This window comes from Uloborus diversus, chromosome 5, assembly GCF_026930045.1.
Source record: "Uloborus diversus isolate 005 chromosome 5, Udiv.v.3.1, whole genome shotgun sequence".
Classification (NCBI taxonomy): Eukaryota; Metazoa; Arthropoda; class Arachnida; order Araneae; family Uloboridae; genus Uloborus; species Uloborus diversus.
Genome location: NC_072735.1, coordinates 100,253,006 through 100,279,713, shown reverse-complemented (window position 1 = coordinate 100,279,713; position 26,708 = coordinate 100,253,006). Strand labels below are relative to the sequence as shown.

Sequence of the window (26,708 nt, the reverse complement as noted above, 5' to 3'; positions counted from 1 at the left end):
GTTTAAAATAACAATAATAAATAAATATTTAATAATAAGTAATTAACTATAAATTTACAAGCTATTTGTAGAAAAATAATAATGTTGACTATTTACACATTTTTAAAACTTATAACACCCTTCGCTAATATTAATAGTACTTAAAGAAGATGGGAACTGTTCAGTGTTCATGAGTTCCCCTAGATGTTGTGTTCATAAGTGCCCCATCACCTACCTTAGAATAATTTTGCAAAAATAAAGACTTCTTAATTTAATAAAAAAAAATTAAATATTGTAATACATTTACTTGAATGTTCATATAATGGTTTGGAGGCTATGTTTTTTTCTTTCTTTGTGTGTGTGTGTGTTTTTTTTTTTTTTGATAAATAGATTAGCTATTGTTATCTCTCAAATTCGCAAACAGTCTCTTTCATTCAATGTTCCCATTACTCACATTTCTTACTGCATACACAATTTATTTTTCGATAATTGCTTTCATGTATTGCGGTATGACTTTTAATATTACGATTAAGTAGTGTTCTCTTCTTATGATATTCAATATAGAAAAATGTTTGAAAAGATATGCTTGAATTTTTTCGACATTTGTATTATGTAATTGATATGAATATTAATATCACGGTTAAGCCTTAAGTAGTGTCCTTTTCGTAAGATATTTAGAATGGAAACATTTTTTGGAAAAGATCGACTTGAATTTTATGCTAAACCAAAACTTTTCGAAACATAGAGTAATCGATTGATTGACTGCCATTCTTGATCACGAAAACTTTTATTGAAACGAATTAAAGTAAATTTATGCTTAAACAAGCTATTAGTCGGCCCATTTGTTTTTACATGATTATAGAATGTCCTTCACAGGTCAAAAACCTTTTTGGGAAAAAAAAGGGAAATTTTTCGTTCCTGGTGTGTATACCATTTTTGTCGCAGCACAGTTATTTTCAGCTTAGCGACGCGATGCATTGTGTGGACCATTGTCTGTCCACAGAGCTGCTGTTCTTGGATACATAATAGTTATGGCTGTGCAGAAAAAAATGAGAGGAGGGAGGAGTGTCGGTCACGCCGTGGTGCCCAGACGACTTTACTTTCCGGTCCTATGTGAAAATTTTGGGATAGTAGATGGCCTTCATTATTGCTGGCTCATTTCAGATACACGCACGGGATATACCCTTATGATACTTCAGCAGTTTCATTGTATATGATGTGATTTGTGTAGGTAGCCAGTGTAAAATCCGCTTTTCAAAGGTCCTAGTCACTGTTCTCTCTCATATGTAGAGGGCAATCTTCAAAATGTGTGTATCGCCTGTAAACTCGAAAACTGCACAAAAGAGTTAGCTGAAAATTTCAATTTGTTCTAACTACTTGTGTTAGTACCAGAAGTGTTTAGAGTCGTTTCTTCCTCCCAACGCTAGAATGCTTTGAATACTTTTGACTGCACAGTCACGCCCACAATACGTACAAATCAGTACTTTTAAAGTACAAACGGAATTTTAGAAAGTTGATACTTGATATTATGATATATACTAACTCCATCTATTCAAATATTCAGTCTGTCCCCGTTCAACCTGCAAGATCTCTATTTTCGCAACCGTTAGTCCTAGATGCATATTTGTTTTTGCAATTTGATGCATACTAATTGCAAAAATGGTCAAAATGAGCGTTATGGAGTTCAGGCGTTAAAAGTTCGAAGCGGGAAAAAAATTGCAAAAAAATACGGAATCTAACTTTTTATGAAGTCCCCAAGTCCCCTACATTGCTTTTAGGGAAATCAGAAGCATGAAAACACAATTCTAGCACAAATAATTTGACATTAGTGCAACTACCGAGATATGAAACGTAGCGTTTTGTGACTTACTCCATTTTACACCCGCAAGCAATTTACATCTTTTTGGGTGGAAATATAGCTGCCAACCAGGGGTGCCCATCCCCTCCAAGTTCAATGGTGCAAATTCCCCCTCCCCCAAAAAAACTCTCAACCCTCTTTCCCTTTTTTATATTTTTAAAACAATTTTTTTAATTTACTTTTTTTTATTAAAGTTACTTTTTTATAATTTTTTTATATTTAATTTACTTTTTTAACTATTTTTGTTTTATTTTTTTAATTTTTTTATTTATTTTAAATTATTATTATCATTATTATTTTATTTGAAAAGTTCTGTGCTTCGATAATGACATACACACAGACACATAAACTAAGTAAATAAGTGAAACGAAATATAAGCAGAATAAAATAAAATAAATAATTTTAATAAAAAATAAATTAATAAATAAATTTATATCAATAAAGTTTAAAAAAAAATAAAATAAAAATCTCCCCCAAATTTTGATGGCGCAACTCGCGCCATAATACCCCCCCCCCCCCCCGGTGTGCACCCGTGCTGCCAACAAGGCTTCAAACTTATATGTATGCATAGATTGTGTGTGTATGTGGTCCCCCCCCCCCAGACTCTACGAGTTTTTGTAGTGTATTTTTACGTATCATAACACACCATTTGCATTTAATTTTCAATAGCTGCAAAAATATAAATATTTTGTTTTCTTTCCTTTGGACAACATGCCATTCTTCTGAATCGGCGTTGAATTCCACTCTCATCTTCTGCGCGGTCCCTAAAAATGTTGAATGCCTCCTTGAATTTTGGTCTCGAATGCTTCAACTTTTTTGTGTTGGTATTATAGTTCAATGGAGATTTCCCTAAATAGGGAACAAAAATGTAAGAGGCTGGGAAACCATATGAGAAGTTAGATTTCGTATTTTTGTTCACTAATTTTCTTTTTCGCTTCAAACAGTTAATGTCCTAACCCTGCTTCATATTTTGACCATTTTTACAATTGAAAGGTATGTAGTATATATGGCTAACGGATGCGAAAACGGAAGTCTTGCAGATTAAACGGGGACACGTTGCATAAAAATTAAAAGCCAAGCTTTAAAGTTCCGAGATAAAGTGTCAATATCTTCACAAAAATGTCACATCCATGCAAATGGATTGAACAAGTTATCAATCATTTACTTATATTTCTAACTGAAAATAATTATTTATTTTCTGTTAAAAATAATGCGTAATGTCATTCCTTTTTTTTCTCCATTTTCAATAGGATATTTGTTCGAAACTGTTCGCATTTTCTTCCTATTTTGAAAGAAATAATTTCCCGTTTTCGAAGAAGTTTTTGTTCAATCCAGTGCCTAGTGGCAGAATGAGCTGCCATAAATATTTTTAATGTTTGAACGTAGCAGTAAATGTCACATAGTTTTTGTTCTTTCGCTTGATGTCCTTTCTCCGAGACATTACCTCGGCGTTTTTTAGACATTTAGGGCTTTTTCCTGCTTAACTTCAGGTCAACGAGGATTAAACAAATAGGCGTATGTTCCACTGCTTTTCAGAAAAGCATGCAACAGTGCGATTTCTAAATAAAGAAGTACACAAATTTTGAATGTTGCTTTTTCTCTATTTTCTTTTAATTACCAAGAAATATTAAATTTTCTTATGTAAAAATTATCTTTTTTCATCAAGTTCATTTAGGCTTTCCGTGTAATTTTTAAATTTAGCCATTATAATAGCTGTACTTGAGAAACTATTGAGCCACAAAATTTCTCTTCTTAAAGTATAACCTAACATGATTTTAAAAGCAAAAGTCAAAAACCGAGTTTTTCAAACAAAGCGCATTCTTATTGTTTGATGTGGAAAGTGGATGCAATTATGAAGATCTTTTGTATTGAACGCGAACATAATTGAATATGAAAAAAAATTGAGACCCAAATTTAGGGTGCTTACTATAAACGACTTTGAAAACTATGAAAAAAAATCACGATTTTTTTAATGGTACTTATTTTTATTACTGTTTTTGTATATTTTATTCATTGAAACTGAATGTCACTCGTCTGAATGATGTCACGGAATTTTTTTTCACTCCCTGAAAAAAAAAAAAAAAAAAAAAAATCCTCTTCGTATATGCAACTCTTGTTGCTACGTGTGCAATTTCAGCATCCTTATTACACTGAGAAAAATGAAGTTTTAAAAATGAGTATATTCATGCTTTCAAATTTTCTTGAAACCTTTTGATTCAAATATGAGTACCCATGTTTTCAAATAGTGTGCTGAAGTATTTCATGCTCAAAAATGAGTGCATAATACTCAGTTTTGAAATTATTGAATTTTCAAAAATGAGCACAAATACCTCAAAAATGAGCACACATGTTGATTTGAGTATTTGCTGAGTATTTGAACGTTTCAAATTTGAATACTACGTAGTCAGAGCCATTTTGACTCGCGATATGTTCAATTTTGAGTACTTTTTCGTCATTTTTGAAATTGTTGTTTTTAGAGTGTAGTTTTTTAATGTATATTGTTTTTCTTGGCGTGTCTTATTCAGTACCGTAAACGCGGTCTACTTTGGCCCAGATTTTAAACTTTTCTCATTATTTTCTCAATAATTTTGTAACTATTCATATTTCCAAGTTGTGGAAACTTGTTTTACGCATCTAAAGCTCTCTTAATTTAATTTTTCAATAGTGATCATTTTATTTCCAAGTATTTTTACCCTTTATTAGCGTTTTTTATTTGGACCAATGTTACCCTTGCGTTTCGGTTACTTTGGCCCAAAGTGCTTTTCTCCAGTTAAAATCACTGTAGAACTAACTAGTGTCAAAGAAATACTTGTGTTCATGCGAAAAACTATTTATTCCAATGAAAAATACATTAAAAAAAAGTTTGAGTCACACATATTTGTTTTAAGGAAAATTATTATTAATGTTTTTGTGTGTGCACCTAGTTACTGTTACAGAAATTACCGACGGAGAACAGTCATCTTTTCATAAGTTTTGGAGGCTGAATAATTTTACTAGGACAACACCATTCGTAAAACAAAGGATCCTAAATTTTCGGTCACTTCCAGAACTTTTTAGTGAATTCCATGCTCTCAACACTCGCTCCTTCTCTCGCAACAACAGCTATCTTTAGAAACCTGAGCTCATTCCATTCTACAATAACAAAATTCCATAAACTTTCCAACAAATTTGACATTATTTGTAATATGTAGATGCATTTGGGTAAACCTTTTTCTAAACCTCCTGCGACTTTTAATTCCTCATCATCTTCCATAATGAAAGCCATGTAACTGAGCCCTGATGAATTGAGTCTGCAATCTCTCTATTTATCCGTTACCGAGAATTCCAGGTTTTTTCTTGTGTTTTTCCTGTTTAAAGACTTAATTTTAGCTATTCTTTACTTTCCCAAATTTCTCTGGCGGATTTTTTCAAGTTTTTATGTTGGGTTTACGTAGGTTGTAATTTTTAGGTAAAGAGATATGTTGTCATTGTCATTTTTTTAAAAAGAAAACCTATACAGAAATAAGAAGCACAACTATGCAATGGCAAAGAGTATTAAATAGTGCTTGTAAATAGGTACTTAAAAAGCTCTTAGCTAATGTAGAACTGCTTCTACATGGAGAAGTTTGAGAGGTTATGAAGGCACATGTTAGCACAAGGAACTTACAACCAACCACTAGTGTTGCTTCTTGAGAAGAGCTATAGAACTGATTGGTGTACATAAATGAGTGCTTGGGGATGCTCTCTAGTGGAATCTGTCAAAATATGTTGAAAAAATTGAAGGTTGACAGAGGACGTTGTATCTTTTTATCCGTTTGGGGCAAAGAAGGGCCCTAAGGCCAAAGTAGCCCGCGTACGGTAACAAATCATTGCCGATTCTTTGTCATCGTGTGTTAGCGACCTTCATGCTTAGTAGTAGTTAAACAAAGAGTACATTAGAGGAGAGGCATTTTAAATCAACGACTTTTTGAGAGTTGGTGAAATCTATAATATAATCTCATGTTAATATCGTGAACACTTTAGTAATAGTACATTTTTTAAGGGTATTTTTGGATCAATATTTGGTTTTCGCATATTCTACTCCTTTAAACTGAATTTCACTGAAAGGGGTCAAGGAGTTTTTTCACGTCCTGAAAAAAATTCTTCGAATTTATGCAATTCTTGTTGCTATGTGTTCAATTTTACCGTTGTTATTACGTTTTTAATGGATATGGTTCTTCATGGCGTGTCCCATGCTCTGACAAATCATTGCCGATACTTTGTGATCGTGTGTTTGCGACATTCAAGCTTAGTAGCAGTAGAAGTCAAACAAAGGGTACATTAGAGGCATGCCTACCTCGTTCGATTTCATTGTCCGTGTTTTCATTTATCCTCGAGGAGGAAATGAGTTACCAAACTCGAGTATGGGAAATGCACCTGTTCGTGACACATTCGCTTGAGGAAATTCGGGACCATTCACGGAGAGCAGTGGACTTCCGTTCGTGAGGAACAGATTGGGATTACGGTTCGCCGGATGTCGACGGAAAGGGAAAGTAGTCGAAGGCGCTACACACCTGTTCCCACCGAACTAAGTATCCAAAATTGTGCTCTATTTTGCAAGAAAATATTCTTGAACTAGTACTTTAGGGTAAGAATGGAATTCAGTTTTGGTCGCTAGTGGCGGGGAGGAGCAAATTTATTAATCGCAGTTTCTTTTTTTCTAGTCGACATTTTTTTTTTTTTTTTTTTTTTGTAAAAAGCACAAAAAAGCAGAAGTAATTAAGAAACAAATTTCCTCTTAAACTGTTGCTGAAACATGAAGATTATTTGTTTGAATCAAAATTAATGAAACTTAATTTTAAAACCAGAGTTTGTATAAAAACCGGTTTTTTTTTTTTTTGGTTTAAACCTGGTTTTTTTTTATTTGAACCGGGTTTATTTGATTTAAACACTATTTGTAAGATAAAAAAATTTAAGGAAAATTATGAATTACTTGTTAAGGAATGTTTAATATTCATATTTGTACCTAATTTCTTCGTACTTAATTAAATGATTAAGAGTAAAATATTGTAATTTCATTTCCTCATACTTAGAGATTTCTATAAGAGAATATTGTTTGAAAATTTTAAACTATTGTAAAAAATACAATATGTAAATGGGTCTTAGTATAAATAATCAAAGAAATAATTTACTGTGATAGTTCAGACATGATTAATTACAAATACATTGCAAATTAATTTTCTCTTAATCATAGCTATCTACCATAAAAAACAAAGTAAAATTAAAATCACGCATTCTTAAACATGTGAAAAGTATTTTACAGTATCTACAAATCAATCATAAGTCTGATATTAAAATTTATTTACCTAATGTATCAGTGACAACAACTATAGAAACAGGACAAGTAGGTTTTAAGAAAATCATTGTTTTCTATTGTAGACGTTATTTCTCCTGGTTTACTGCATTTAGGAATACATGGGAGGGGGGGACTTTTCACAGGCTCCCTATATCTCGCTGCATCTTCAAATAAGTCGAGCATAACGCAATCAAAATCTGATCCTATGCTTCTCAGGTAGTGATAGATAATGCTTTCACGAAGTAATAAAACATGTGTTTCGCAGTAATTCTAATGGGATAAATCTACATATTTTAATGTAGATTTATCCCATTATTTGTTATTTTAATGTGTAGATTTTCTTACGTGATCTTATAATTTCTTTGTAGAAAGTTTTAGAAAAAAAAAAAGTCGATTTTAATGCGTGAATTTTCTAAAGTTGCAAATAACATCGAAATCGCTTCTCTGTTCATTTTTAAATTATACTGAAAGTTTGAATTTATTTTTTATTCAGAATTGCACCAATTAACAAGTGGTAGATACTTTTTTAACAAACCGAATAATTAACATATTGAGTAGCCACTATTTGCTTCTCGTGCATACAAGATTTCATAAGTAAAACTAAGATGACTTGAAAAATAATAATAAAATTAAAATTAAACTCTCTAATTTTAATATTCAGTTTTCCCATTTGTTCTGGTACACAAAAGTTCGTATGTGGGGGAGTGTGGGGCAAAGTGGAAAGGTAAAACATTTACTTTTTTTTTAGTGCCACCCTTTTAGTAATATTTAAGTATGTAGTCACGCATGTAGTCTATTCCAGTCAGGAAAAAGTTACCTTGGATGGTCAAAGCATATGATAATTCGAACAAATTTAAAAAATGAATACCTGTTTTAATATTTTGTCAGTCAAAAATGATTTTTGTTACTATAAAATAATAAAATTCTTGTTATGAACATTTTAAATATTAGTTGAGACCTACTGATAATCGGTGCAGTATTTATTTAATATTAAGCTCTTATTTTTATTTTAAATATTTTTTACAATTAGTTAGGTAAATGCGAAGCAAAGTGGATTTTGAAAAGTGACATAGTTTTTTTCATTTACTTATTCAATCATCTATTGAATAACCTTCGTATTCATTGATTAATACATTTATATTTTCATCCACTTGTTTTCTTATTCTTTCACTATTTTATTCACTCATTCATTTTTTCTCATACATTAATTAATCTATTTATTTATTATTCGTTTTAATTATCTGTTAATTAAGTCATTCTTTTATTTACTCATTCAGCAAAAATATTTTAGATATTCAAACAGAAAGTATTTCATTTGTAGAATATTTTATTTTTTACTATGTGCCATGAAAAAATAGAAGGTAAAATTTCTCACTTTTTTCCTTGAAAGTACAAATTTACTGTATCTCATCCCCCCCCCCCCCCACCCCTAGAAAAAAATGTTTCGATGCATTTTTTCTACAAAATACGTTGTTCTTTCTTTATGTACAGAAAAATTCAAAGCAAATACAGTAGGCGCCGCTTAATGTGATCACGGTTAATGTTATCATTCGCCTAATGTTATCAGAATCACGAAGTCCCGGAACACTAGTATGTTAATACACGTTAAAAAAGTCGGATATTGTAACCAGAGTCCTTTTCATAAACTTTCAATTTTTCCCCCGTTTTTGTTCCTCAATTAACAGAATACATAGGCAAACCCTGACGAGACTAACTTTCTGTGTAGCATTTTGTGGTTTTCAATAGCAGTTCAAAAGTTTTCTTAGGAATGAAGCTACAGAAAGTTTGCTCCCCAGTGACCACAGATTCCCCTTAAGAAAACTTTCTTTTGCATCTAAAAGAATTCAGTCGCTGGACATGTTGCAGGCACTGATGTAGGACCTCCATTGTTGCCATTACTTTGTAAACTATCAAAGAATTGTGTCGAGATTGAAAACAAATCGAAGTTAAATTAAAATTTAAACAACAAGCAAAACCATGCTAGAAAAGATATAAAAGCTGAATGTGCTTTGAAACTGGTTTACGAATGTCAGGGAAAACGGTCATATTGTACTTCACCTATTACTATGTGATTAAAAATTGCATAATTTAGCTTTAACTTTTTATAATTCAGAAATTTCCATTCTGTTAATTTAATAATTTATAATTTAAAACTGCGTTCAGTGCATTGTGATTTTAATTTGAGGTTGACAAAATAAATGCACCTTAATTGGAAAAAGAATCATTATTTTGTGTCTCCTGGATTCTTTTCGGTTATTGTTATCAAATTATATTTGTCCCAAAGTGATCACATTAAGCGGCGCCTACAGTAACTAGTTTACTTTGCCCCACATTCCTCTGCTAACACCTTTGATGGATGCATCAGCTCTATCTGATTCTGCGAACGACACCTGTAACTCCGTTCCCCAAAGAGCACGTTTTAGATCTGATAAAAATTCTAACCTTCAAAGCGGAATGGTCACGTGCCGCTTTTTCGGAACGCGTGAATGCGGTGTGAATTGTTATCGTTTTTTCCATGTTCCGAGGCCATTAGAAGATAAAAAGAGCAATGAATGAGTTGTCCTTTACTGCATTATGGGCAAAAAATAGCGTAATTTTGTGTTGTTCTTATGAAAGATAAGTTTGAACTCGGCCTTCCTGCTTCCTATCCTTTCCATTTATCTTTTCTCATCTTCAAGTTTGTTGGTGTTCGTGGTGCTAGCTTTAGCAGATCATATGGTTTGTCTTCAAACGGCAGAAGTTTATGATAAAAATATGTTTTTAAGTTTGACTTTTGACAAAGGAGGTCAGTTCATTCAAGGAGTGAAATTCAGATCCGTCATTTGGTGGGGTCAGAAGGAGACAATTACCTCCGTGGCTTTAAAAAATCTATGTATTTACAATAGGTGGGATTGGTTTTTGCCATTTACCAATACTTTTTGCATTGACTATGTACTCTTTGACACTTTCTGGAAAAATTTGAAATGGTTGACCTGGTGAAGTAACATTTATAAGCAAATTTAAGAGGCACATTTTTCTGATCAAATGCTCATTTATTTGTTTGTTTTAGAGTGATCGTTTCCAGTGGTTTTTGTTTTCCTTTTCTTCTTCAAGGTTTTTTTTTTTTTTTTTTCTTTTCAAATAATTCCAAATAAATACTCATTCAGAGTTTTCATGCAGTGAATAAGCATTTCGCAAAAAGATTACTGTTTTTTTATTTTTATTTATTTATTTATTTATTTTTTTGATTTGATGAAAAGTAGTATTTATATGTATATTATAAATTACAACCGAAGAAATAGTAGTGATCATACACACGTGATTGATATTAATAAATACTGCGTTTCATATTAAAATAGTATGGATAGATAATTCCGACTCCTAGATTTTCTAGTTTCATAACATTGTTTCTTACTTGGAAAAACTTTCGACAGTTTGATTTTCATGTAAATTTTAAGAAGCCGCAAAAATAAAATGACTGACCATTGAGGCGTGAAATACGAGGCTATCATGCAACTTGCAGGTTGCCAATAAAATGGTTGACCCCATTAAACTTCTAGATTTCCTTCGTGCAATAAATTTCGCGTGGGCGTGTGCTCGGGGTTACTGTGAACTGTTAGTTTCAAATACTCTTCTTGACCTAGATCTGAAAATCATTTGCTGCATTTTTTTTTTTATGCGTAAAGCAGCTTTTTGTGATGGAAAATCTGGCACCGTGATTAAATATTCGTTTGCAACTACAGGTAAAACCTGTCTACAACGATACTGTTGGGACCTAAAAAAAATATTGTAATAGACAGGTTATCGTTATAGACAGTTTGATTATTCATGCTGACATTTTACTGGGGCCAAAAAAAAAAAAAAAATAATGTTATAGACAGGTTATCGTTATAGACAGTATCGTTATACACAGGTTTCACTGTATTCGCTATTCAGCCGTATTCTCTCTTCAATTGTTTCGATGAGAATTTCATAGTTTTCCTGAATGAATTAGTTGCAATCTATAAGTGTCAGTGTTTTCATGACTTTGAAAAACAAAAAATTACACATTTCGATTGGTTATACCGCCATTCACTACTGCTCTAAAATGATGGTTGTTCATTGCTAGTGAAAGATTAAAATCCTTAGAGTTTTAAATGCGATTGCTATTGGGTGAGATTTGAATACAATTTTTATTATTTGTGGAGATTAAGAAAAAAAAAAGCACAGATTACTAATTAGATTTCGGTTCGCATTTGAACCTCTTAAGATTTTATTCCTTCGAGCAATTAACAACCGCGTTAGAATACAGATCAATGACTGGATAATTAGTCAAAACGGAATTCACCGCATGATATTTTTTGTGATGCTTATACCAGGAATTTTCTGGCATTTCAATTTATCTGTATGAAACTTTTAATGGCCAGAAAACAGTAAGTTTAAGAATAATATTCATGTTCAAATTTTCGTGAACATTATGGTATTTTGAAATTCGTTGTCGTGTAGCTTTCTTAAACTTTTCTTAATCTGACAACCATCTAAGTTAAAATCTTTGGCATTTCGCAAAACAAACTTATTTTGTATTTTCATTTAAAAAATATACATCTTTTGGTCAAAATAATTCAAAAGAAATTAAGTACATGTTTGGAGATAGCTGGGAACATCGTCCGCAGTGTGTGAATTTGGAGTTCAGTGTGTGAGGGAGGGAAAGAGTAATAGGAAGTGTTAAAATTTTTTATTACAGATTTATCAAAACCGGTCTTTTTTTTTCATACGGTATGCGTTTTGGGTTTTACGTTCATCTGTAGGTTATAACAAGATCTACCAAGCGAATAGAATGAATGTATTTAATTTAGAAATAATAAAAGTTTTATTGCTTGTGATTCAACATCTGGAAACTCATTTTAACTTTTACTTTCTGTCCGATATTTTTGTATTGTCTTGCAAGTGTTTGATGTAATGTAAAAAGTTAAATACAGTGCTTGGTGCACGTAAAAAGTTGGTGCGTTGATAAAATTCAACTAAACTACTAACTAAAACCAATCATCTTTTACTTAGCATTCATTATTCCAACTAAATGTATAGAAAACTAAACTTTTTTTTTTTTTTTTTTGTCTCACAAACATAAAATTTCTGGAAATTTACTTCGCTAACAATATCATTTTGTTGACTACGTAAAAAAATGTAAATAAAGCGAAAATTGTCATTTTTTTTCAAATTTAATTTCCTATCTTCAGTTCCATCAAGTACGAATTGTTTCTTGACTATTTATTCTTTATTTACTTTGTTTTTTCATTTTTTTTTCTTATTTTATGATAAAGCGTTTTCAATGATTTTGCATTTGATATCAATGGTAATACATTTTTTTTGCTCGAATATTTTGCCTACACGTTGTTTAACGTTGTGTTTTAGAGAATTATGCTGGACTTGACACGTCCCGCTTCACGTCACGTGACTAAACCAATCGCCGCTTTTAATTTTTCTTAACATTTCAATTTAATTGCGTTGTGCGCAGGACAGTTTAAGCTTGTGAAACAAACGAAAAGTAAAATTTATCATCTTTAAAGCCCCTTAGGCTAAACGACTTAAAATAGGTAGAAGTTTCGAATTAATTTTCCTCCTTACTTTTCCAAAATGAGTACCTTACATATTCTGCTACTCATTTGCCATCTTAATGTATTCAATGTCTACTTTCTCTTGATAAAAGCGAAAAGAATGACCTACTGGGACAAGTCGACCTAGATATTTATTCTGGTGAGCTAGCCTATCGACTCGTCTAAAGAGCAGCATTTTGTTAACCCAGTCATGCATAATTTAGCCTCGATGGGGAAAATGAAAAGCGATTCATTGATCATCATCACCGAGAACGATCGGTTGTGCTTCTATTTTAATCTCTGTTGTGGGTTTGTGTCATTTTTCCTGCAGTTTGGATTTGTTCGAATGGTGCCTTTGTTCCATGGATAAGCTTTCGTGACTAGATAGATTAGCGGAGTTAGGTTATAAATGTGTGTCAGCTTTATCTGCATGCAAAGAATGTGCCCCCCCCCCTATATTATGCATTCAAAACCATACCCATTTTAACTGAAGTAAAAGATCTTATCCGGAAAAATTCCTATCTTTCTACAAAAAAATAGCATTGTTGTCGATGTGAATAAACGCATATATTTACTTTGGTGAAATAAAGATTTAAAAAATGAACATCCCGAATCCAGCATTCATTTGAATTTTGGTGTCTTGACATCAAATTATGTTTTTCGCAATCACGAATTGCGATTGGACCCTACTTGTTGGATTTGTTGTTACTGCAAATGGAATGGGATGGAAATGGCCGACAAATTTGCACCCATCATATTATGACTGCTGATTTTCTAGATTGGGTAACATATCCATAAAAAAAGAAATAGTGATTAGGACGTGGTAATAAAGATAAAAATATTTATGGCTAATATCCACCAGTACACTTATCATAAAGATTATTTTCAGTGCATAACGTTATGTATTTTTATTTCTTATCAATCTTAAACAATAGGAATTAGTAATCTGAATATTTTGTATAAAAATGAAGTTTCGCCTGAAAAAAATATGATTGATATCAAACCACAGACGATTTGTAACTATGGCAACGAAAGTTTCACTGTATTAATAAATATTAAAAATAACCGTCGTCATGGTAATCTGAAAATACAGAGCAATATCAACTTTGGTCAAGTGAGGATATTAAGCAATTTATGATTGCTCAATAATTTTACTAAACTCAAAACAGTGTATGAACTATAAAAGTAAAACTTTATTTTCGGTTAAGTGTTCTATTGAAATATTTAGTTTATATGAGTATTCATCGAAAAAAATATTATGTATCAAATGTAGTAATGAAAACGAACTGCATTACTGTCTATTCAATGATGAATAATTTTGTTCCAAAGATCAACTTTCTTGACTAAATACGTAGTTTTGATATAAAACCGTCTGCTATTTCTTCAGTATTTCAAAAAAAAAAAAAAAAAGTTAAGTTCTTTAGCTCTGTTTTTTATAAAAGGTGATTCAATTAAAAAATTAGATTGTAAACAGTTGAATAGAAAATTTGCTTATTGTAAGGGCAGGAATAAAAGCTTATATTCATATTTCGAATTTAATTTAAGATGCATTTCTGTTTGAGTACGTCTTCATTAAAAGTTACAAGTTATAATAAAGATTTCTGTTTAAATATGAGGTAATTTGTGCTTCATATCTTAAAAGTCTAATATTATTTTCAGTTAAGTATTCCAAACATGAATATTCATCGAAAATTATTTTGATGGTTCAAAAAGGTCCTTAGATACTTTTTCCAATCCACATTTGGTTTCTCTCTACAAACTACAGTTTTTAAGCAATTTAATAGCACTGTCTGTAGCAAGAGTTTTGAAAATTCACTTGAGTAAAAAGGTTTACATTTCGGAATATAATTTGGCGGGAAAACACAACTCGATTCAAGGAACTACGACTTCTGCATGATTAACCTAAAGAGTATTAGCAAGAAAAATAAAAATCAGGCACATCTGCTATCACCCTCTAATTAGACCGATTAGATTCAGCGCAGTGACGGTTATTTTTGGATGGCAGCGAGTGTATTCGACGGTGGTACTTCATGTATACATGAACCTAGGCTGTTTATTGACGTGTGGCATTTAGAAAAAAATAATTTTAAACAACTAAAATTACAAATCTGTTGCTTTTGCAACAAAAGTGATTGCTGATTTGAAATCACCATACCCGATGTAGGTATAATCAAAACTATACATGTATTAATGCAACAAAAATATTGTTCCCTTGTGTAATTTTCAACTGAGGCGAGGTGCATTGAATAATGTCCTAGTTTTGGCTGGAAGCCATGGCATTGACTTCATACACACTGTCTTGTCAGAGTTATTCAATACGTTTCAAGGTTTATATAATGAAAACCAGCTTTGTCTATTCTCATAAAAGTAATGTTTAGTTATGCCTGTTACGAAAGGTTTCCTCTTTTCTGCGTTTGTTTTCTGAGTAAAAGAAAAGGATATACGTATTTTCATTCAAAGGGCTGCTGGTTTCTGAGGCGGAACGTTTAGAAAACTTATTTTGTAATCTGATGTTTCAAATTTACCAAATACATCATCTCGTTGCAACAGCTCTTTCGACAGAGGAGTAAAAGTTGTTTAAATGTGTGCTTCAGGGGATCCTAACATCAAGGGCCTGATATACTTTTCAGCCCTTGAAGCTCAGCCCTGGGGCACCAAAACATTTTCTGACCACATGAGAAAATTGTACCAAAATGTGGCTTTATTTTGTTTGCTACTGTACTTGAAATCAAGAGCAATGTATGAAGTGTATATAGTAATGTGACTGTAGCGTATGCAATAACAAAATAAGTGTACGGTTGCAATTCTGTTGCACTTACTTCGTATGTACTGTTCAAGGAGGTCCCTGCAGGCGCCTAGATGGGAGATCACGGGAGTCCTTGTGACCTCCCAAAAATTTCCTTATCTGGCAAATTTTGTCTGACGATTCAGCAAAAATATCATCTTTCGGCAAAAGTGTGAGTTCTATTCGACAAAACTATCATCATTCGGCGAAATTTGGAGTTCCGCTCTCCCAAAAGTTTAAGTTCGGAGCGCCTCTGCCTGCAGGTGCGTCTGGCCTGTTATCCTAAAATATCTATATCTGGCCCTGCCTTTTCGTTCGACCGGGTGATTTTTGATTTATCCAATGTTGCTGATGTCTGTGTCTTCGAAAGAACTTTGCCAGGTCACTTCATTTTCATGCTTCATTTTTTGATTTGAGCAATTTATCATTCAATTTCGTACTGTCTTACGAATTTAAGATCAACACCCATGAGGAGTTTTGAATTCTATATCAATCCTGATCTAACTGATTGGCACATCTTCTCTGAATAAATTTTAACGTAACGAACTTTTAAGCTAGAATGTGTACAAAGCAATTTTATGCTTTGGTTATTTTGTCGTTATTTGTTTTTTTTTTTTTTTTTAACCTATCAAACAATGTAAATGTTAGTGCGAAGTATTTTTTTTTTTCAGTACCAATAATTTTAGAAGTTATCTGCCCCCCCCCCATACACACACAAAAATGAAAAACAAAATAAAAAAACTGTAGACTTCCGAGTATATTTTCTGTTTTGTTACTAAGAAATGGAGAATATAGTTCGAGTGAAAAGCAAAATTACTTTCTCCGTTGACTTAATATTGACGAAGATAATGTATTAGACCGTTTGCTTCAGTAACTAAAAAAAGGGTTGCTTCAGGTGATGAAATTTAAATTTACGCAAATCTTTAACTTTCATTCCTGATACTAACACATGTAAACAATGTACATTGTACATATATTGCTTGATTTATTTTCCCAAATGAACCTTTGCGCCTATATTTCCGGGTGATGGAGGAGTGAAGTGTGAACTCTTAGAAAAATAGATTTATCAACAGGATTTGCAATGGAAGGATTGGGGCCACAGCTCTGGACTAGATCCTCCCATCTTTTGTTTGCATGCAAGTGCAGATCCAGCTTCTGGTTTTGGAGAGATTCATTATTAAAATACTAGAAAATTGCCCGTCAAATGTGTGACGGGTGAAAACTGCTTCTACATTTGAACGAAGCCATTGCCTGTTTGGTGATATTTTGATAGTTGAAATTGTAACCCTTACTCCAGTGGATTAACCCTTAACTCCAGTAGGTAGCGTTCATTGTTGGCCATTTTTTTCGTTTCTTCATTCCCCTGAAATGACACAGTCTTACCAATGAAACAGTTAAGTTACCGGATCCAGTTCAGCCATGTCACAATAAAGCCTTTCCCTGCATGTTAAACATTACCGACACACATTATCAAATCATCATGCCGTGGCGCGAGTTTCATTGTTGAAACACGCAAATTAATCGATCATCGGCTATTATCTAAGGATGACACACAAATCACAAGAGGAGGTCATAATTACGCAGCACAAACAGGGATGCGGGGATCTCTAGTAATTTGGGGTCTAGGGTTTGATATTATTCATAAATTTACTGTTTCCCTGTAATGTTACACGGTTAGCCTGTGATGTTACTTGTCAGCTTCTCTCGAAGATATAAATCTGAGTTCAATAGTTACAGTTCCTTGCCTTATATGTTTAACCTTATAAGTTAACAAAAATAATATTCATACTTTTCATTTCGTAAAACAGCAATGTATTTTAGATTTGATTCGTATTTTTTGATGAATGTTTTTTTTCAGATTTTTCACCAAAACGAGGCTACAGAGTTATGATAAAAAAAACCTTGTGGCATTACTTTTTATTTGACTAATACAGTCGACTCACGCTACAACGACTTACGCGAAATGACTATAACGCGAATTTTTCACAAGTAACAAATTTTACAGTGAACGCGAATTTTTAGTTCACAATAAGAATTTTTTTGGAAGGAAGTATCGGCTTCGTTATTGGCTACTAAACATTGATTTCGTGAATGTTATTACATATCCCTTTAAGCATCACTGACAGCGTGACAGCGAAAGTTTCCACACCAAATTAGTCTAAAAGTTGAAATATAATGGCACCTTAGTGGTACCTTCATCTAAAGTTAGTGAAGATGGGAAGAAAAAAAAGTTTCTGATTAAAAAAAAGAGCTAAGAATCTCGATATGCTACAACTGCAAAGTAAACAAAAAAAAAAAAAAAAAGTCGACGGTAGGGGTGGTGCGGCAATAAGTATGAGTGAATCTTCCATAAGTACAATTAAAATTCAAAACAAAAAGATATCCTTAAAATTTCAGAATTTCGTTTCAATACTGAAGCTTGCACAGCAGTCTCTCAACATAAATATTGAAATTGAAGCTGCTCTTGTATTGTGGATTAAATAGATCAGGAGGAGGGACTGTTGCCACAAGTTGAAACGTTATAAAAGCATCCGTATTTAAAAATGTGTTTGATAAGAATGACGATCTTATCATGGGGCTTAAATCAACATTATCTTCATTTTTTAACTCATAAATATTGCTACTGTATTTACTGTACAACACTATTATAATGCAGCATTTTTTTTTTCTTCATACTTTGCGTGCCGTGTTGTTTTATTTTATGTCTTTTCCCCCCATTGACCATTCATTTTATGCACCTTGTATTTCATGTTAAGCAGTTTTTATTTTTTAAATACAGTAAAAGTTCATTTCTTTGTGTAGGAAACTGTAGTGTATAGTTGAGGAATGCTTTAAAGCAGTTTGAGGGTGTTTATAAGTGTCTAAAAAAATTTGGTATGCTTCTAAAAAAATTCAAAGCATATATTTTTACACAGCGCGAAATTTGGACTTACGCGAGGAGTCTTGGAACGCATCCCTCGCTTAAGTCGGGACTCGACTATGCTAACTTCAACTGAGTACTTAAAACCGAAACCAGTAAATCCTTCCTCATTCGTGTATTGCTCAACTATTCGCAACCATTGATGACCTATTTCAAGGACAAAATTAAGTCTTAGGTGTTCAATGGTAGGAAGTTGCCTGTTGCAGAATTACATTTCTTTATCGATTGTTCTACAAAGGTGGGTTTTCACATACTTATTTGCCAAACGGCAATCCCATTCACAATGTAGGAGCAGCCGGTCACTTGTGAAAGATGAATCATTGATTAAAAAAAAAAATAGCCATACAATCAATTAGAATATTTAAAGACCTATGTTTTTTATGTGATGTGCTATGGGGATTTTTCTTTGTTTTTTTCTTTTTTCATAAAAGCATACAAGTTTTAGAATTTGCTGACGATCTTCATTTGATAGCGCGGAGTCCAAGTGCCCTTAGCGCATTCTTAGCGCTAAAACAAGGGCCAAATAAAATGAATCTTACTATTAATCATAGCAAAACAAAATATACGATGTTTCCTAAGCAAAACAGAAGCAATTGGCTCAGTGGCTTGCCACATCAAATTCAAAAATCAACAAAAGCTTATTGAAGGTTAGAAAAACATTTTAACTAAGAACTGTTAATTTGAACGTATATACAGTGCACTTAAATAACTTATATCAAAAACAGGGAGTGTAAGTCCCATCAAAATGGGTGACTTTCGTCACATCAAAGCATGGAAATCCTACATTCATCGACGGTAATTCAGTGGCGACTGAACGCTTGATTCGAGTTCATGCTAGGGAGCGTAAGCGCTCTTGCCGTAAATAAAGCAATTTTCCACAAAACAATTCTAATCTTAATTCCCACTTAACAATTGGCCCTTATAGATTTGTTTCTGTAAGCAGCTTTAAATACCTTAAGACCGAAGTAAATTTTCCATAATGATTTAGGACCGGAAATAAATCAAAGATAATTGCTGCAACTATTATGGTATGAAAAAATACTTAAAATCTAAACTTACTGAGACAAAAACAAAAAAATTTACTTCATAAAGCCATCATTTGGCCAATTTTAACGGGCAGGTTCAGAGGCACGGGCAATGAACCAAAAGCACAGGTCTCTTTTGTCAATTTTTGAAAGAAAAATTCTACGTGGTATGTTCGGGGGAGTGGAAATAAATGGAGCATGGAGAAAAAGGTATAACTTTGAACTGTACAGATACTATCGAGGTATAGACGTGATAAAATTCATTAAGTTGCAAATAATGAGATGGGCAGGACATGTCATCTGCATGTCCCTTAAGTCCACCCCAATTAAGATTCTAAATGCGAGACCAACTGGCAAAAGGCCAAGAGGAAGACCAAAAATTAAATGGCTGGTATGTTTGGAAGGAGATTTTAAAACTATCAAATCCTCGAATTGGAGAAGTCAGGCGAAAATTAGAGCGAACTGGAAGAAACTTCTGGAGAAGTTCAGGACCCACAATGGGTTGTCGAGCCTATGATGATGTTGACGATTTCTTCTTTATACGATACATTAAAGTCTCAATATTCCAAGGCTTAACGAACTGATTACGTAATAGTTCTTAAAATATCTATTGCAGAACAAAAGAAACAATGTGACATCTTGTCTTAGTCCTGTGAAACTTTTCAACAATCCTTGTTAATTCAAATATTCCTCTAGTTTCATTGCCTCGACCTACTTTTCTTGCACATAAGTTTATATCCACAGTCACATTTATTCGTGTCTGAGGTCTATTAGCTGGAATTGTCACACAATTGATGAGAACAGCACCAAGTATTAAGGTCGAACTCTTATAGCGTGTGGACGATTTTATTGCTGTTCGTTTTATTAATCCATTGTGCAGTCGCAATAAATATGTAATTGGGTTATAAAAATGCCTCAAGCATAGTATATTTGAACTAATTATATGCATGGACAGCTAAATTTTGCTGATTAAATTTTTTTATGTGATGAATAATATTACACTTGTAACTTATTGCTGTCATGCAGCGATTGAAAACAAACAAAATGCTACGTAAGTGGCCATATTTTGGAGCTATTGCCTAGTGATATACTATTTCATTAATCGAAATCGACTCTTTGCATTCATTGACAAAATAAATGCTGCGTTTTCATTTGATTTTCGTGAGGATTTGGTCTTTCGTCTTTTATTTTTTACTTAAAATTTTTAATGGAGCAAATTTTAACGTTTGTTTCCTTTTCAATGTTTCTTGAAATTCTTCTTAACAATTTCTACAACAAACGAAAATATTTAGAACTTGAAATTAACTTTCGCAATTGTTAGTTGATGTATACTGTAGGTACTCTACAAAAAACTGAACAAAGCTACCAATGTATGCGTGTGCAATTTTATTTTTGTTGTAGCTTTTGTTTGCAAGCAACTACATTTATTGCTGGCAAATTTTAGTTTTCAGTTCTCTGAAGAGTCATTTCATCGTTTTCTTAGAAACTATTAAAGGATATTTTAGTATTTTGTATTTTTTTTTAAATCTTATAAAAGTAAGGAAAATACTTAGCTCCCCACGTAATTATGCCCTCTAAAAAAACTTCCATGATGAAACTTGTAATAATTAATGTCTTTGAGCATGGACCTCATGCTCATTCTGGGGAGCCTTGACCAGATCAATTTACGGGCTCTCTTCTAGTTTTTCCTAGCTTAGAAATAACTACATAGAAACAAGCTTTGCTATTATTTTTTCCTGACCGGTCCCCATTGCTGTAGTACACTCCTCTATCTCCATCTCCATCAATGTTGGAGCCGTGATTTTGAGAAAGAACGAGAGTTCCTTGCGGTCAAATATGTATAAAAATTAGAAGTGTACAAAATATAAATCAGAGCAATGTATTCTTTTTTTAAATAACTTGTAATTTGTAGAGCACATTCTTCTTTGCCTTCAGCTTCACTGTCAAATGGCTTAAGACGTGCCAGCTTTTGATAAACTATTGGATTAAAAAAAAATCATGCTTCAATACGAATTAATTAATTTACTAAAATAGTATGATCGATAAATCATCCGTTGTATTAAGTGGAAGAAAATAAAACTAAATTGAATAGCGAAATAAAATAATCCATTATAGAAAATTGGTTCTCGCATTTTGATGCCTGCACGAATTGTTTCTCTGCTTCAGTAAACACTCGAGTTAAACTACGCATGGTTTGGCACTTGATGATAACCACTAGCTAACTCTTTCATTTTGAAAATTATTTCTCCGTAACTCTTTAGAAATAGAAAGTTCTTTTTTTGTTTTCATAAACTATAGATTTCATCAAAATGGTTTTATGACTTAGATATTTTTGAAAAGAAAACAAAAAGTTCGAGCCGTATTTGCTGTATTAAATAATTGTGTCAACTAAGGTTGTTGAAATTCTACTATTAAAAAGTATCTGAACTTCAACATGAAATTATTTAAAAATGTATGAGCATTTTTGATTTCATTCAGAGCTGTGATTTAAACAATATGTTGACCACTTAAGTTTTGAATGTGATTAAAGATTTTGTAAATTTGATCCTGTACACATATAACGATTAAAATGTGTAGAGCAAGAGAAAGTTAATATTTTATATAGTATAATCAGCCTTCCTATCAAAGCTGTGTATTAGATGAACAGACATTATCCTTTTATCTGAGCGGAAAACAATTGCTCATAATTTTATGCTGTTCATGAGAATAGCGAAAAAAATGCCTGTTCGAAAAATAAATAAATAAAAATATATATTAAAAAAATTAATTTGAATTTTGACATCTTGAATTCAAATTATGTTTTTCGCAATCACGAGTGTGTTTGCATAGGGATGCGTGTGTGTTTGTGTCTGTGTGCAGGCATGAGTGTGTGTGTGGGTATGTGTGTAGGTATATGTATGTATGCGTGTGTGTTTGTGTCTGTGTGCAGGCATGTGTTTGTGTCTGTGTGCAGGCATGAGTGTGTGGGTAGTTCTGTATATGTGTGTGTATGTGCTTGTGTGTATATATTTGTGTGTGTGTAGGTGTCTGTATGTATGTGTGTTTGTGTGTGTGGGTGCGTGTGTGTGTGTGTGTAGGTGCGTGTATGTATACGTGTGTGTAGGTGCGTGTATGTATACGTGTGTGTGTGTAGGATATTGAAGCGACCTGGAGCTGGTTTTCACTAGAGGAGCAGCATTAGGAGGGGCCGGTTGACGGTGGTGCTGCAGAGGGAGGCGGGGGGGGGGAGGTAATCATAGGACATCAAAACAGTCAAGTGAGAACAATAAGCAATCGTGATTGCTCAAAAAAAAAAAAAAAAGGGGTCAATAAATTTAAAAATTTCGTTGCCTAGTTTTATTAGAGAGGAAAGTCAACACCATAGCCATCTAACACTAAAGTTCCAGGTTGCATAGACATTTTCAGAGTGCTAAGAAATGGAGATTATAAGACCGGCGGTTGTCTTGTGCTACCCCGTTTGAGCAATTAACGAAAAAAACTAATCGCCACTAATGCTCATAACCATTGGGGACTATTGGTATTCCGAAATTGGTTGGAATCCTGTCAATTCTTACATAAGTGTCACGCGGTAAAAAATTTCTTCCAATTCTTTCGTTACGTTTTGGTTTAAAGCGCCCACAAAAAATGGTATTACTCGTCGTAAAACTTTTTAAAGAATGAAAACTTATTTTACTCATAGATTCGTGCATTTAGTTAAGAGTAAGAAAAAAGAACCGCGTTATTTGCTTTGTGAATAACTCTTTACTGTGCGTAAAATTGCCCATGTTGAAGCTAAAAGTTTTAAATTATGCTAATTTCTTGCATTTTAAGACGCAAACTTTTTTAATTTTCCCGAGTCCGAAGGATTGTTGAACGCTATTCAAACTTCTGCTGAATTAACAAAAACACATATAAACCAGCATTATGTTTCGCCAAAAGTTCGGAAGTTGGCTTGACGATTTTTGAGTTCATTCATCATCAAGATTCATTTTTTCCTGCGTACTTATTTTTCATTGTTCTTATTAATTAATTATATCTTTAGGCAATTGTCTGCTGTATTGCAATTGATTTAAAAAAAAAAAAAAAAAAAAAAACACGAGATTGTCTTTCTCTCGTTATCAGTTTTTATTAACTGCAGGTGCTTCATTTTTTTCTATTGTTTCAAAAAGTTGTTAAGGCGAGTTTCTTGGATTTTTCACTTATCTTCTACAGGATAATAAAGTTTTCGCTCAATAGATTTAACTTTCTGAATTTACAAGCATTTGCGATATCGCCACCATTTCCTTCTTACGCCCACCATTAGTCTATGCTGGCGTGCTTTTCCAAATGTTCCATAAATTACCATGATAACTTCCTGCCAATATCCCAACTTTTATTCAATTCGAATGCTGCTTTGTTTCCACGAAACCATAATCGTTTGCTTTTTTTCGCAATGCCATTCACAATTGCAAATCTTAGAATTCTAACGCGTTGATAGAGTTCAGACCCCACTTACCCTAGATTGAACGATATCTCGCAATTCATCAAGTAATTTATGGGTATTATAATCTATCAAATACTTTATATTTATATGGGAATGAAGAAGTAAGAAGTCGAATTGGGAATTTTTCCAACTTGCATTATTAAGCACAATAGTAATGAAATGGAAATATTCTACCGTCAGATTTTAATAACTAGATTTTTTTTTCGTTAAATAATTCGGTTAAATTCAAAAAAAAATAAATAAATAAACTAGGCTTTAAGAACTTTTCGAGTCTCACTTTTCGATATTGAAAATTGATTGTTTTAATCAATTTTGATTTATTGTTTTAAAATTTTTTATGAGCGCAGGGAAATACAAGACCTCTTTTGAAGAACTGTCAAAACTTTGTAAACAATCAATACAAAATGTTACTATAGCAGGGGAATTCTACTTACTTTACTGTATATTATTAATTTTTATTGTTATTTTTCACAAAGGACCATGCAAAGAATTTTTCTTATTTGTGGAAATTGTGCAATTTCGCGGTTGTGAGTTTCAACTGATTTTTGTTTGTCGACCTTCTTTTCAGTCACAAATGCACTACTGCAAAACAGTAATAGATTCGATAAATTTAATTTGAATATATGAAACAGCATAATAATTTTGAGATGGAAAGGAATCGTATTATTAAAGATAGATGCATTGCGATATTTCTCATCCTTTTTCTTCTTTCCCTCTTAAAAGTAATTTTGTTAAAGGTTAAAACAAACTAAGTAAATACAGTAAACCCTGTTTGTTGGAACCTAAAAATATCTTTTTATTGACAAGTTATCGTTATAGAAAGTTTTATCATTTGTCCAAACTTCCCCTTCAGCTTATATGTCACGTGCATACGATGTATTGAGTTTTATTTTCAAAAAAAAAAAAAAAAGAAAAAGAAAAGAAAAAAAACCTGATCCAAGTAACTTAAAAATTAGATTATACATAAAATTATAATAGTAATTTAAGAATAAGTAATTTAAAAATCTAGCAATTTTATGCTTTTATAGCTAATGTAAATAAAATTTGGGAACATATATACGAAATAGGCAAGGAAATTTTTCTACCAGCATTCGGAACATTTTTACCCAATAAAAGTTTGGTCAACATCGCCATTAATGGCACTTTTCTGGTGTTTTCGTTTGGTATATAACGTTACGTTTCATTACTGCATTTTCAATGTTGTTCTTTTTTTTAAAGAAAAAAGTGACTTTGATTTGATTGGCCAAGAAATTTTAAATTTTTCATTGGCATCAATTTGTTTTAATTCTTAATCAGTTGCATGTCAGTACAATTTAGTTTTTTCCTAAATTGTCTTTAATTTTATCAGATTGATCTTCTATCTTTTGTTATCTCATATTCAGGACGTAATTTTTTAAGAGATAAAAAGCTGTGATAATTATAAAAAAATTTTGAAGGAAAAAAAACATAATTATCGTGATCGACAGGTGCATCTGAGATGTGACTATTGCTATAGGCAGGTAAATGAGGCTTTTTCCGGGATAAAAGAAAATATCGTTATAGACAGGTTTATTGTTATTGACAGTATTGTTACACACAGGTTTCACATTTGTATTTGGGAACCAAAATTTTTGTTCTGGAAGAAGTATTTTGTGGTCGTGAGTGTGCATTCCTTCCTATATGTGTATAGTTGTGTAGCACAGTTGTCTCTCTGTTTAACAACTTTCTCTATTTAAAGATAACTTTTCACGGTCCCGGATGCTCCGCTGTAGTTTTAGAAGCATTCTATTTAAGGACGCATTCTACTTAAGGACGATTTTTTGTGGTCCTTTGAAAGTCGTTAAATAGAGAGCCAACTGTATATATTTGTATGTTACTATACCTCTACATAATATTCTTTGTTCCATTTCACAGGAAATTGTACATCTAATTGAATACCTCGATCCGAACAAACATGGCGTCGTCACGTTTCCAGACTTCTGCAGAGGGGTGGCATCCGCCCTTCAGAATAAAGGCACAAGTTTGGAAGAAGCGGCCTTGCGATGCCAACAGGTAAGACATTCCATACTTTTTAATCTGTGCTCTGAGAAAGCTCCCAACAGGGGTCTTTCATAGCCCCCACGTTTTCTGTTGCTTCAGTTGAGGTGTAGGGTAAAAGCACTGTGTATGGGTTACCTTTTGTTTTAACTTACATGATTCAGAATAAAATAATATTATTGAGCGTGAAATGAAATTCAGAAACCTGGGATTAGGATCAATTCAGTTAAAAAGCTTTTACCAAAAAATTTTACCCGTGAATTCAATTTTGAAAAAAATGGGAAAAAAGTTTGTTTACACGATGACGTTTGTTGTCACGAAACGAAAAGTACATTGGATGCGTTTACATTTTCTAACACGTCGACTAGGTTGCGTGGTTGTTAAGGCGCTGGTCTTCTCGGTCTTGGTTCTGGGTTCTGACTTGCGATAACCAGTCGGTGAATTTTCATGCTGCGGAAAATCGTCAGCGTCCTTATCGTATGATTATGCAGCATGTAAAAGATTCCTTGAGTATTCGTTCGGCTTTGAATGCCCCGGCAAAACTAAATCCCTACTGAAGTTTGGCGTCGAAGAGAGCCCGCCTTCATCTGGTGGAAATTGGTCGTCAAAATCATCTGTTCCATTGACATATGAAAAACTGGATGCCATATCGGAGGATCACACAGGGTCGAAAGGCTTAGGCGCCCGACATAGCTCCATTAGAAGAAAAAAAAAGTTTTCTAACACGTTTTTTAGCTATAAAAATCCTCCATGAAATCACTGGAGATAGAAATTGTGTTGGATTATTTAATGCTTTT

General features: G+C 32.8%; 1 protein-coding gene across 4 annotated transcripts in view; it reads left to right on the top strand.

Annotated features, from left to right (window-relative positions):
* Positions 1-26,708, top strand: part of LOC129223396 (rab11 family-interacting protein 3-like) — a 205,483-nt gene that overhangs the window by 54,332 nt on the left and 124,443 nt on the right. For all 4 annotated transcript variants that reach the window (XM_054857990.1, XM_054857988.1, XM_054857989.1 and 1 more), the window contains exon 2: positions 25,789-25,926. In XM_054857990.1, the coding sequence (XP_054713965.1) occupies positions 25,789-25,926 (138 nt within the window). The remainder of the gene's footprint in view (positions 1-25,788; positions 25,927-26,708) is intronic.